Genomic DNA, 14,466 nt, shown 5'->3' on the forward strand with positions numbered 1-14,466 from the left:
GAAAAGAAAAAGGATACCTAGCACAATTGAAGGACAAAATCAACAAGAGGGGTTCCTGTTAGAAAGTGAGCTAAATTTAAAAATGGAAGATGAATGAGTCACCCAAGCTTTGGAGCAAAGCAAAAGGAGGTGAGAGTAAGAAGGAGAGATAGGGAGAGGATTTTTCCAGGCAGAAGGAACAACTTTAGTAAACAATTACGGGTAAGAGATAATACAGTATGTTCCTAGGACGTTAATTAATTAGTTCATTATGACTGACAGAGATCAACTAGTGGTGGTACTGGGAGGAATAAAACTGTAAAAACTGAGCCATTGTATCAAAGGGCAAGACACTGGGTCTGTGTTCATTATATAACCCAGTGACTATCATGGTACATGTCATAGCATATATACAATAAACATTTGTTGAATGACAGAAACAAAGATCACATTAGAATGAAGATGTATGGGGTGCCTAGGTGCTAGGTGGCTCAGCCCGTTAAGCATGTGACTCTTGATTTCAGCTTAGGTTATGATCTTGCAGCTTGTAGGTTTCCAGCAGCACACTGGGCTATGTGCTGACAGTTCAGAGCCTGCTTGGGAGTCTTTTTCTCCCTCTCTCTCCCCCTCTCTGTGCCCCTCCCCATTTGCACTCATTCTCTCTCAAAATAAATTAAAAAAAAAAAAAAAAGAATGGTCACATATGCCACATATCCTTTGATCTTGGAAATCTGAATGAGTTCCCATACTTTGACATTTCTGCTCAGCAAAATACATTATATGTATTGTTCCAAAAGAGAGCAGAGGTACTTCTTCCATCATGGTACTCTAAGCAATAGCATATTTTTGTATAAAAAGTACTAAAATACTTGTGAAAATTGATAAAGGGAAAGAATCAAGCTTTTAGTCTTTTCCTATATTTCAGGATAATCAAGTAGTTAATAAGAAAAAGTTCTTTATAGAAGAATCACAAGCAGTAAATAGAAAATGATCATTTTACAACCCCTAGTAAAATAGCAATTATCAGAAATAATTATCAGTAACAGCTAAAACTATTATGTAAAAATTAATGGGACGCTTCATAATGGACAGAACACACTGATATCACCTAACTCATTGATCAATCTTAGATCACTAAAAGAGGAACAGCGAGAGTAAGTTCTTTTTGAAGTGAGGGAACAAGAAACATACAGGACCAATCAAGAGATAAATTCTTGCCAACAAAAATAACCTGAATCTAATCCAGCTTCTGGACCTAACTTCCAATTTATAGGAAATATGGGGACAGAGGTACATGTTAAATAATGCCACAAAGATACAATTCAGCCAACATCAGAATATAAGAAGTTCTACAGTTTCTTTAACAAACAGTTTATATGGGGGAAAAATAGTGAAGAGAAAGTATTACATATTAAAGGAGACTTAAGAAATAAAATAAGCATACACTTATAATGTAAAGGCTTTGTTTGAATCCTGATTCAAATAAATCAACAATAACAGTAATTTTAGAAAAAGAATAAAAATGAACAGGTATTAGGTGATACGGGGTATGGTAATGGTCTTGTGATTTTTTTTTTTAAAGAGATACAAACAGGTTTATAAGGAAATTTGATCCAATGTCTGAGATTTGATTAAATACTAAAGCCAAAAGAATTTTTTAAATGAGGTAAAGGGGTCAAAGAATAGCAAATATTGGTAACTGTTAAAAGCTGGGTAACAGGGTGCTCGTCCTACTTTAAAACTCCCTCTTTCTGTGTACATTTCAAAAAAGTTTTTAAAATAAAAATATAATCAACTAAAACGTTGAATATTAAACAAGATTTATGGTATATGTATTTTTAATTATGCAAATATTTAAAAAATGGATGGTAACACACCTAAGTATTACTTGGCAATTATGTCTAGGAATTAAGATTATGGATTATCTTTTATTTTTCAAATGTTCTATAATGAAAATGTATTACTTACATATCAGAAAAAACTAGTAGTTTTTAATGCTACAAAGTGCTAGTAATAGCTTTTTAAAGAATTACTCCTTACTTATTAGTAAGAATTGTTTCTTACTAGGGCAAAGAACAAAGTTTTGAAGAAAGAAATTGATCTAAAACTTAGATCTACTATGATTAACTACAAGAGCATGATAGTAAGTTACTTAACCCTACAATTTCCTAAATTATAAAATGAGTGCTAGTAATGCACCAAGCAGGATTGCAGTGAAACTTTAAAATAATCATAAAGTTGACTCTTAAAAACTGAGAACAAACTGAGGGTTGATGGGGGGGTGGGAGGGAGGGTAGGTGATGGGTATTGAAGAGGGCATCTTTTGGGATGAGCACTGGGTGTTGTATGGAAACCAATTTGACAATAAATTTCATATATTAAAAATTATATATATAATAAAATAAAATAATCATAAAATAAGTGACATTTATGTATATCACCTCATTTAATATTCACAACATCCCTGTGAGTTAGATGCTATTAATATCCTTATTTTACAGATGAAATCAATGCATAAAGAGATTAAGCAACTGCCTAATCCCACATAATAAATGGCAGAGCCAGGATTCAAATCTAGGCAGTCTGAATCCATAGCCCATATACTGTATCTAATCCTATGCTTGCCCCTCTGTAAATATTTCCTCACTTTTATTTCCCCCAGTTCAACCAATAAAACCAACCACCCAACCTTTCTACAGACATATACAAAAGAAGAAAAGGAAGGGTTACCCGAATTTCCCACTGTACCATTGTTCACCAGGGAATTTGGAGCCACAGTACGAGGCCAGTGTCCATCATGAGAGGAGTTAGGGATCGCCACAGGTCTGGCAGCAGGCTGTGCAAAGATGATGCTGGGATCGTTCAGGCCAATATTGCTGGGGGCACTGCCTGGTGCAGAGTGGATCACTGGGCCGTGAATAGGCCAGGACGGGGCAGGGATCTGGAGAGGGTGCATTGGCAACAGTCCCATATTGTGCATGGGAGAATACTGAGCTGGTGGTGACTGGGGAAAGTTATACATAGGCATCTGGACCTGATGTGGGGGCTGGGCTCCCTGCTGAGGTGGGCCAAGCTTGGGTTGGGATCCTGGCTGGGATGGAGACTGGGTAATGGCAGCTGACTGGGATGAGTTCTGTGGAAATGGTTGGGGCTGAGGAGAATACGATGGTGAATCAGACTGCAAAGAGAAAAAGATAACATTTTAAAATTAATTTTAAAACATCTTACTATTATAAAAGCAGAGATAATCAAAATACAAAATTATGGAGTTATTTCATTAGAACATTATAAACAGAACTCTATAATGTGTATAATAAACAATAATAGAGCCTCATTTTACATGAAAATAGAATTTTCTTCAAGATCCTCAAACCCTCTCTGACATATGTACTACCCTATAAACCCTTTTACTATCCAAAGAAAAAAGACCACAGACGTCATTCCCGTCATGCAGAACCCACATTTCCAACTGTAACTAGAAACTTATATCTAAATATCTCACAGCCACTTTGATTCAGTCCCTCAACAAGTGTTGATTACGTCTGGGCATTGTTTTAGGTGTTAAAAATACAACACTAACATATATGCCCTCATGGAACTTAAAGTTTATGGGGAAAAGGAAGAAGAGCACATTAAGATTACACAAGCAATCCAAATAAATTAAAATGATTACTATGATAAAGAATGTATAATGTATAGTGTATAAGGAAATCCCAAAGCAGGAACACCTAAAAGTACTTGGGAAGAGAGAAAGATGAATGAAAGTGGAAATCAAGGAGAGCATCCCAAAGGAAGCTGAGACTCAAGGGTAATAGAACTCAGTCTGATAAAAGAGAATAGGGATAAGGGGAAGGAAAGAGTGTTTTGAGCAGAGAAAACAACATGACTGAAGGTCTTTAGGCTCATGAACACCTGGCTTTTTTAAGTAATGAGATTGTGAAATAAGTTTAATATTACTGGAGTACAAAGGCAGGGGAACGGCAGATTTGAGGTTGAAGAACCAATGAGGGGCAAGATAATGAAGGGTACTACAGCCCTTGTAGTTAAGACTTTATCCTGAGGGCACTGGAAAATGACCAAAGGGTTTTAAGTGGGTCAGGAACACCATCAATATGTGTTTTAGAAAAATTATTCTGGCTTAACAGGAATGAAACAGAAAATATTAGGGGGGAAAAAACACTAATGAGACTGATTAAAAGGCTGCTACAATAAATAGTCCTGAGATGATGGTAAGCTAGGCTACAAAATAGGGACAGGGAAACAAATGGCTGTGAGCTCTTTTTTACAGGTAGAAACAACAGGATTTGGTGACTGATTTGGATGTGTGAATTGAGGGAGAGGAGTAGTTCTGGAAACCAGAGAATAGGATCATTCAATGAGATGGAGAACACAGGAGCAAGAAGAGGCCAGTCTAGGGATTTGGAGAAAAATGTTACATTCCAGACATTTTGAAGTTAAAGTGCTTTGTGAGACATCAGAACAGCAGTGTCCATTAGGCTCTTATCCAAATATCAGGTAACAGAAAAGTGAGTGTTGGAAGCAAAGGGTAGAAGTAGAAGCAGCACAAGAAAGTGGTTAGAGCGTAGGTTTTGAAGACAGAGCCTGAGGGTTCAAGTTCAATTTACAAGTGTGTTTTGACCTCAGGCAAAAAACTTAAATCTGGGTTTTTTACCTGTAATGTATAAATAATGAACTGAATCTACCTCATAGGTTTTTGTGTAGTTTAATTAAAATACATGTGGAAATATAAACACCAAATTAAGGATAGTAGATACATTTTAGTAGCTAGGAAGGGATGGTAGGAAGGTTTTAAGATCCAATACGAATGCATAGGGATTGTTGACTATGGGTAATTTTTTAATAAATCAAAGATAACAAAATGTTAAGACTTATTAAAGTCTGGTGGTACTACATGAATGTTTATTATTTTCTGTACTTTTCTAATATTTTACAGGAATAAATAGAAAAAAGCATATATACAGTACATAGCACTCAACAATGTTAGCTAATATTACTGCTGTTATGTAACATTTATGAAAATGTCAGACCCATAGTAGGTACGCAAATACTATAGGTGAGGATAGTGGGCTGCTTAATGTTCCCAATCTCTCCCTATATTGATCTTCATATACTCTTGGAATTTTTTTCTAGTGGGTGCCTGGGTGGCTCAGTTAAGCCTCCGACCCCCGGTTTCGGGTCAGGTCATGATCTCACCTTTTGTGAGTCTGAGCCCTGCATGAGGCTCTGCACTGTCTGCAGAGCCTGCTTGAGAATCAATCAATCTCTCTCTCTCTGCCCCTCTCCTGCTCATTCTATGTCTCTCTCAAAATAAATAAACCTTAAAAAAATTCTTAAAGATTTTTTTCTAAAACACAGATATCAGATTTAGCATGTTTAATAGTTAACAGCTTTGAAGCTACACAGACCTAGGTTTGAATCTTTTAGTTTCTCTTATTCTCAGCTTCCCAATTTGTAAAATTTGATCATACTAACACCTTCCACTTCACATGGCCGCCCAAAGGATTAAGTGTGACAAACCAAAACATAATGTCACATTTAGAGTAAACAAACATTCGACTGGTATTGAATTAATTAATTTAAGAAGTGCAAGATGAATACAGATTTACATAAAGGTAAAAAGCAACTCAGCAAATATGAAACTTGTGAATCTGAACTCCAATATTCTGCTTTCACAGGATATATTTCACTAGGTATTCAAATTAGCTATGAGAAGACACATAAAAGCTTCAAGCAAGTGCAATACCATGCATGTACTGCCTTAACAGTATTAAACCCCAACACATCTCAATTTTTGTGTCTATTTTTATAAATGTTGCTGATATTTTTCCACTAGGCAAAGCCTAGAACCTCAAAGTCATTACCTTATTTTAATCTACCAACAAACATATTAGTAGTTGTTATCTTACTTTACAAATAAGAAGGCAGAGTCACTGAAATTAAGTAGCTGGCCCATAGATACAAACCCAGATATACATCACTCCAAAAGTAATGCTCATTCCACCTCAGATGACTAGCAAGAATACCACTACAAAGCACCAAGTAATCTGGATGATTGTATTTGAAGTCTGAAAGATCAACCCTATCACCCATCAAAGATAGTACTATCTTCCTGCCAAGACTAATCCATTTGCAGGTTCAGTACTTACACATTCTGAGGACTGTCTAGTCCTTACGGACTGATCACCCTGTTGCTGGGCTGAACCAGCCACTTGTTGGGCATTTACGAGGTTGCGGACCAACTGGGCTGCTAAGAGAAGACATCAGAAAGAAAATCAACAGATAAAGAAAACAGCAGAGAAATGACAATCAATAAACTCCCTTTCTCTGTTAAAGAGTCTCAAATCTTAGATTTTATCAACTTTTAAACTATGATTATGCATGTGAAGGACTTGTAACAACATTTTCATTAAAGTCATTTTTTAATCTTGTAAATCACTGAATAAATATGCTGTGGAGGACGCCTGGGTGGCTCAGCTGATTAAGCTTCCGACTCTTGATTTCGGTTCAGGTCATGATGAGGTTCATGAGTTCGAGTCCCGCATCAGGCTCCGTGCTGACAGCACAGAGCCTACTTGGGATTCTTTATCTCCCTCTCTGTCCCTCTCCCAAGTGTACACGTGTGCATGCACACACTCTTCTGTCTCAAAAATAAATAAACTTAAAAAAAAAAACTGGGAATAGAAAGAAGGACAAAAAGACAAATACTGCTTTTCTAAAGGAGACAATATATTTCAGAAAATACCTTCTGCAGGGCACCTGGGTGGCTCAGTCAGTTAAGCAACCAACTCTTGCTTTCAGCTCAGATCATGATCTCACGTTGTGAGAGCAAGCCCTAAGTCTGTCTCCACCCTGGGCATGGAGCCTGCTTAAGATATTCTCTCTTCCTCTCCCTGCTCGTGCACACATATACTATCTCTCTTTCAAAATAATAAATACATTAAAAATGTTATCAACACAAATGACCTTATTTCTACCAGAAACTATTTTTGGCTTGTTCTATTTACCAGCCACACTGCTATTCCTCTGACGGGCCAGCTTGACCTCTGGGCACTCCCTTCGTACATGTCCAGCATCTCCACATATGAAGCATCTGAGGTCTCTGGGGTCTCTAAACTCTCGAGTGTCATGGAGGTCTCGGGGATCAAGAAGATCTCGGGAGTCTTTCTCCTCTTCATTCCCATCCTTCTCTTCTTCACTGTCTTTCTTCTTTAGTCTAAACAGTAAACTGCTGATACCAATAATGTGGGGCTAGGGACTTGTAAACTGAGTGAATCACAGAACAAACTAAACTATACAAGAGTCTCACAATAAAGGGATTAACATGCTCATGGTTTCATGCATCTTTTTTAAGGCAAAAGAACTCATATTTAAAGCACATATACTCATATGGCAGCAACTGGGTATTCTAGTAGTTTTATAATACATTATCAAATTAGAAAAAATTTTTAGTATTGAATTTTAATCTTATAACAATCAAACAGAGGCTGGTATTTATTAACTCCATTTTACAGAGTAAGAAGTAGACGCTTAGAGAAAGCATCTTCTCATTTAACAATCAGTAAATAGCACTGATGCAACCTAGGAGTTCATTCTGTCTGACAAGTTCTAAGATCTTTATATTAGGTAGGACTTGATTCCTACAGAAGGGATTTTCTTGGCCTATTAAATACAGGAAAGTATATTTCATGAATATATCCTCAGGGGGTAGAGAGAATAAATATTCCTCAAAGTATGTATTATATAGGTATACCTCACAGTAGATACCTCAAAGATTTAGTTAATTATATATTATAATTATTGGTTTGCATTACTGTGAGGTGAGAACCCCATGTCTCTTTTTTTTCTTGACTCCTAGCACAGTTTCCAATAAAGAAGGTATCAATAAATCCTTCTTCAATTTAAAAAAAAAAGAAAGAAACACAAAGCCACAATGAATTAATGAATAAATGAACAAACGAGTATTTTAAGATACCATTGTACCACAAATAAATCTCACTCTATTAACAAAATTCCACTCCAATATACATTTACCCAACGTCCAATTTAAGCCCTGAACTTTCTCACTTAAACATATATGAACACAGTTATAGCTACAATTGGCCTCACATTTATTTTCCCTGTAATGTCAATATAAAATCATTTTGCCAACCTTCTCCTTTTAGGGCAGTCTTTCATGTAGTGGCCTATTTTTCCACACACACGACAGCATCGGTCATTGGGAGCCAGTTCTCCATCTGTTAATACTCTGGAATCAAAGAAGTACTCCTAGGGAGAAAATAAAAGTTTGCTAGAAAAAAACTATGAATTTTGGAATCCAAATGGAAATAAGACCAAGATGTAAAAGTGGTTTTAAAAAAAGGGAATAGCCACTTGGGTGGCTCAGTCAGTAAAGCATCCGACTCTTGATCTTGGGTCAGGTCATGATCTCATGGTCGTAAGATCAAGCCCTGTATCAGGCTCTATACGGACAGTGCTTGGGATTCTCTCTAGTTCTCTGCCTCTCCCCTACACACACACACACACACACACACACACACACTCTCTCTCTCTCTCTCTCAAAATAAATAAACTTTAAAAAAGGAAATAAATATCAACAAATATTTCACAACTAAAATCATGATACGAAAATAAGATTAAAAATTATCATCAATATCACAGCTGCAAACAGTACTAATCACTTTATATCCACATTATTTCCTCATTCATTTGTGGCATCTTTCCATAATATTTCAATAAAGTAGATAGTATTTTCCAAATTTATTTTTGAGAGAGCACAAGTGGAGGAGGGGCAGAGAGAGGGACAGAGGATCTGAAGCAGGATCTGCACTGACAGGCTGACAGCAGTGAGCCTGACGTGGTGCTTGAACTCATGAACTGCAGGATGATGACCTGAACCAAAGTCAGGAGTTCAACTGACTAAGCCACCCAGGTGTCCCTAAAATAGATACTATTTTAATCCTCATTTTATAGATGAGGAAATGGAGGCTCAGAGAGTTCAAGTCATTTGCCCAAAGTAAAAAAAGCTGATAAGTAAGCAGGATTTAAAGCTAAGTCTGTCTGACTACAAATCTCATATTTTCTGCCTTACCAGGCTACTTCTAGAAAAAAACTATGCTCTTTACAAAAAGCTCTATGCAAATAAAGCAATCCTCTGGTTTATTTAAAATATGATTGGATTTTCTTATAACATCTCAAGAACATGTAACATTTATTATGCAAGCAGGGTATACCTAAAGAGAAGGTAGAGAACCAATACGAAGCAAATCATTTTCCCAAATCATTTTTCCTTCATCCTAGCACCTGGCTTATTCTTCTAAGCTTTAGCTCAGTTTTGTTTTGCAATATCACAAAGACTAGTATGTCCTAACAGTACCCACATCTCTGGAAGGCAAGGGAATATGTCCATACAGCAATCTTCAAACCTATCTAAAGTCAGATATAAAAGAGACACACTTACTAGGATGGCTATCATAAAAAGAAAATGGATATGGATGAAATGGAACCCACATATATTACTAGTGGGAATATAAAATAACACAGCTACTTTAAAAAAGTTTGGCAGCAGGGCGCCTGGGTAGTGCTCAGTCAGTTGAGCGTCCGACTTTGGCTCAGGTCATGACCTCATGGTTCACGAGTTTGAGCCCCGCGTTGGGCTCTGTGCTGACAGCTCACAGCCCGCAGCCTTCTTCAGATTCTGTGTCTCCCTCTCTCTCTGACCCTCCCCTGCTCATACTCTGTCTCTCTCTTTCAAAAATAAATAAAACATTAAAAAAAAAAGTTTTGCAGCACCTCAGGAAGTTAAAAATAAATTTATCAAAATGACCCAGCAATTCTGTTAGATATATAACCAAAAGAAAACATACATCCGCATGAAAATTTGTGCACAAATATTCACAGCATTACTCATAATATCCAAGAAGTAGAAACAACTCAAATGTCCAACACAGGTGATGAATAAATAAAATCTGATATATCCATATAATGGAATACCATTCAACCATAAAAAGGAATGAAGTACTGATACATGAACAAACCCTGAGAACATTAGCCCAAATGAAAGAAGCCAGTCACAAAAGGCTCCACATATGATTCCATTCATACAAAATGTCCACACAGTCAAATCTACAGAGACAAAAAAAATAGATTGATGGTTTTGAGGGGTAGGAGTAAAAACAGGAGTGGGGATAGGGGTTTCCTTGAGAGAAAAACAAAATGTTCTAAATTGGATTGTGGTGAAGGCTGCACAATCCTGTGAATAAACTATAAACCAGTGAATTAACTGTTCACTGTATATCAGTGAATTATAGAGTATATGAATTATATCAATAAAGCTGCATTTTAAAAAACAGATAAAAGAATTCTTCAGTTATTATTGATGAAACCAATGTCCCTAATTAAAATCTTCATCATCATATTTTCTTCCAAGACAAAATGAAAGCCTATGTCAGTTCACCCAGTTGCTTAATGCAGAAACCTAGGAATCATCCTGAACTTGGTCTCCTTCACCCATCACCTTTAATTAATCACCAGTTGTAACCACTTTATTCCTGAATCTCTAATCCACGTTGCTCCATTCCCCGATCCCAGTTAAGGTGGCTTACACCTGAGGGTCAGCAAACTTTTCCTGTACCAGCGAGTAAATATTTTAGGTGTTGTGACAAAATTGAAGGTATTATGTACCTTCTCTCTTAACAAGAGAGAAAGCAAATTTCCACTAAATTTTTATTGAAGAATTTCAAAATATACTACTACTAATAACGGAGTTTTTTTGGTTTTTTTGTAATAGAAGTTTACTAATTGAAGAAAGTGATTCTTTCTGGGGGAGACATTTTGCCTGAGGTTCAAAATTAGTGTTCCCTATCATTAAAATCAATAGTAAATGCTCATCTCTTAATGCTAATCTGTAACTATGTTTTATGTATTTCATCTTTGAAAATGTTTTTCACAGATGAAGAGACTAAAGATTCAAGGTAAAGGGACTAACAAATGGAACAAGAATGCAAATGAATGTATCTGTGGGGCACCTGGATGGCTCAGTCAGTTGAATGTCCGACTTCAGCTCAGGTCATGATCTCATGGTTGGTTGAGTTCAAGCCCCATATAGGGCTTGCTGCTATCATAACAGAGCCCCTCTGTTCCCCTCTCTCTCTGCCCCTCCCCTGTTTGTGCTCTCTCTCTCTCAAAAATAAATGAACATTTAAAAAAAAATGTATCTGCAGATGCAGGCAGATTTATAGGTTTACAGAAACTTGAAGGAATATTGGTCTGATACTATCTTTGTCTCTGAGGGAAAACTTCTAAGCATAAGAAGGGCAGAGGTGAAAGGGTGGACAAAACACAACAGGTATTGAATTTTGAGTAAAATAAGACCTGAATTAGTTTTTATCAAATAGGAGATATAGGTAACTAAAGAAATGTAATAAGAGGAGCACCTGGGTGACTCAGTTAAGTGTCTAACTCTTGGTTTCGGCTCAGTTCATGATCTCATGGTAATGGGATCGAGCCCCGCATCAGGCTCTGCACTACCATTGCAGAGCCTGCTTGGGATTATCCATCCCTCTCTCTCTGCCCCTCCCACTGTCTCAAAATAAATAAATATACTTTTAAAAAATGTAGGGGCGCCTGGATGGTTCAGTTGGTTAAATGTCCAACTTTGGCTCAGGTCGTGATCTTGCAGTCTGTGAGTTCAAGCTGCGCATCAGGCTCTGTGCTAACAGCTCAGAGCCTAGAGCCTGCCTTGGATTCTGTGATTCCCTCTCTCTCTCTGTCCCTTCCCTGCTCATGCTCTGTCACTCTCTCTCTCTCAAAAATAAATAAACATTAAAAAAAAATTTTTTTTAATGTAGTAAGAATGTCACATGGTACTGAAAGTCTAATTTAGGCCAGTAAACATTAATTTATAGTTGTACTATATAAATAAAACCACCTAGCTTTATGACTTTTTTCCATAGTGCTTAGCTGCCCAAGCACAGACAGATGGTGGATGAGTGAATTCATGTAAGGCTGAACACATAAGGGTGCAAAAGAAAGGAAGGCCTGGGTAGCTCAGTCAGTTGAGCGTTCAACTCTTGCTTTTGGCTCAGGTCATGATTCCAGGTTTGGGACTGAGCCCCATGTCAGGCTCTTCCCTGAGCATGGAGCCTGCTTGAGATTCTCTCTCTCCCTCTACCCCTCTTCCCTTGCCTGTGCTCTCTCTCAACAAAACAAAACAAAAAAATAAACAAAAACGAAAAAAAACGGTGCAAAAGAGGACAATGGTGCAAAGGAATTGAAAATGTAGGCCACATTGGGGCACCTAGGTGGCTCAGTCAACTGAGTGTCCAACTCTTGATTTTGGCTCAGGTCATGATTCCAGGGTTGTGGGATTGAGCCCTGTGTCAGGCTCTTCCTTGAGCATGGAGCCTGCTTGAGATTCTCTCTCTCCCCCCTGCTTGCACATGCTTTCTCTTGCTCTCTCAAATAAAAAAACAAATTTTTTTAATTAAAGTATATGGCACAGCACTGTCAACAATAGCCCAAATGGAGATATGGACATATGGAGAAAGCCCAAATGTCCATCAACTGATGAATAAAGATGTGGGGTGTGTGTGTGTGTGTATACACACACACACATACATACATACAATGGAATATTACTCAGCCATCAAAATGAATGAAATCTTGCCACCTGTAATGTGGATGGAGCTAGAATGCATTATGCAAAGTGAAATAAGTCAGAGAAAGACAAATACCATATGATTTCACCCATACATGGAATTTAAGAAACAGAACAGATGAACATATAAAAATGGGGGGAGAGGAGAAAGGGAAACAAACCATAAGAGACTCTTAATAATAAAGAACAAACTGAGGATTGATGGAGGAAGGTGGGTGAGAAATGGGCTAGATGGGTGATGGATATTCAGGAGGGCACTTGTTGTGATAAGCATATGTAAGTGATGAATCACTAAATTCTACTCCTGAAACCAACATTTGCACTATATGTTAACTAAAATTTAAGTTTAAAAAAAAAAAAAAAAAAAAAAAAGGAAAAATAAAGAAAGTATATGCAAGAGAACAGACCAGGAAATCTAACTTGAATAGGAAGAAAAATGAAGACAGAAGATAGCTGACAGAATGGGAGAAAATGGGTCAGTATAGTAAAGGACCTGATGATGTAGAATAGTTGAAGTGGGAATACGTAAGTGAAAAAGATGAATAGAAAATATACTTGTCTTCATTTTCATTAGTGTAAGAATGAAACACATCTATTTTGTATACTTATAAGCCTTGTCAGTACATAGCAGAGAAATCAGTACAAGTAGGAATTCAATAAATATGCATTGAAAGAATAAATTTTACTATGGCAAGTATAAGCATGAAAGACTATTTAACAAGGGTATTTTTTAATAGCATCAGTTGTAACACTGATATAATGAAAACAATCTAAATGTCTGTTAAAGGAGAACAGACTAGAATACACAAGCCATAGAATACTATATATTAACTTTTAAAAAGGAAAAATTCGATCAAAAAACGGTTAGCCAACTCATAGGCCCAGACTTCTGATAGGCCCCAAACCGATATTTGGCTTTTATACCAAATGATATTCAAGACCAAAGACTGATATCTGTTAGAACTGCTTATAACATACTGAGTTATTATGAGTTACTAAAATCTTATATTCATAGACTAAAGTTAGCACATTTCCAGTTTACTAAGTATTCTAATTTAATATTCTACTAAAAAGTCTGACAACATGAAACTGCTAGGTTCTATGGAACACATGCATGTATATATATATGTATATACACACACTAACAATTGGAATTCCCACAATATTCAGGTAAAATGTTTTATAAGTGCATCATCAGATTTGTTCTGATCTGACTGTGCTCTTATTGCTATTTTAATGAGTATGTTAGTAAAATTATTGTTGGATTTTCCGTTTGTTTGACATTTTTGTTCTTATACAACTTTTGTGTCATTTCAAATTTTACTGTTATTTTATTTCTCTCCATTATAATTATTATCACCCCCCAAAAGGTAGGAAAAAAAAATGCTCCAAGGGAATAAAGCTCTAGACTTTTCTACTTTTCTTACCCTATATCCCAAAAAAAGAGAGTGGAAATTGTACTGAACAAGATTGAGGATATTAATTAGGCAACAGTAGAGACACAGTTTCTTCTCTCTTGAGATTGCTTCTCTTGGAAGTTTCTGTGAAACTTAGACCTCCTCCCATTAGAAAGCAAGCAAAAAAACAGAATGAGACCAAGAAGAATGGGAAACACTATGCCACCCAGTTCAGGTAAAAGGAATCCTCTCAGTTCCATGCCATCAAATTCAGCTTACCAGGGCTACACCAAAATTAGGGCAGAAGCCTCAGCAAATAATAAAGTATTTCTTTGGTGCTGTCCTCTCTGTTTGTATTTTCATTTAGATTTCAAGGGATAAGGGGCACCTAGGTAGCTCAGTGAGTTAAGCACC

At 36.7% G+C, this 14,466-nt stretch overlaps 1 protein-coding gene across 7 annotated transcripts in view; it reads right to left on the reverse strand.

Moving 5' to 3' along the window:
* LOC125917855 (terminal uridylyltransferase 4) overlaps window positions 1-14,466 on the reverse strand; it is a 64,373-nt gene that overhangs the window by 7,523 nt on the left and 42,384 nt on the right. For 4 of the 7 annotated variants that reach the window (XM_049623952.1, XM_049623957.1, XM_049623951.1 and 1 more), the window contains 4 exons: window positions 8,150-8,265; window positions 7,005-7,228; window positions 6,147-6,247; window positions 2,710-3,157 (listed from right to left, as the gene is read on the reverse strand). In XM_049623952.1, coding sequence (XP_049479909.1) covers window positions 2,710-3,157; window positions 6,147-6,247; window positions 7,005-7,228; window positions 8,150-8,265 — 889 coding nt within the window. The remainder of the gene's footprint in view (window positions 1-2,709; window positions 3,158-6,146; window positions 6,248-7,004; window positions 7,229-8,149; window positions 8,266-14,466) is intronic. The other 3 variants (XM_049623954.1, XM_049623953.1, XM_049623955.1) reach the window with 3 other exon arrangements.

Source organism: Panthera uncia, unplaced genomic scaffold (genome assembly GCF_023721935.1).
Source record: "Panthera uncia isolate 11264 unplaced genomic scaffold, Puncia_PCG_1.0 HiC_scaffold_259, whole genome shotgun sequence".
Taxonomy (NCBI): domain Eukaryota; kingdom Metazoa; phylum Chordata; class Mammalia; order Carnivora; family Felidae; genus Panthera; species Panthera uncia.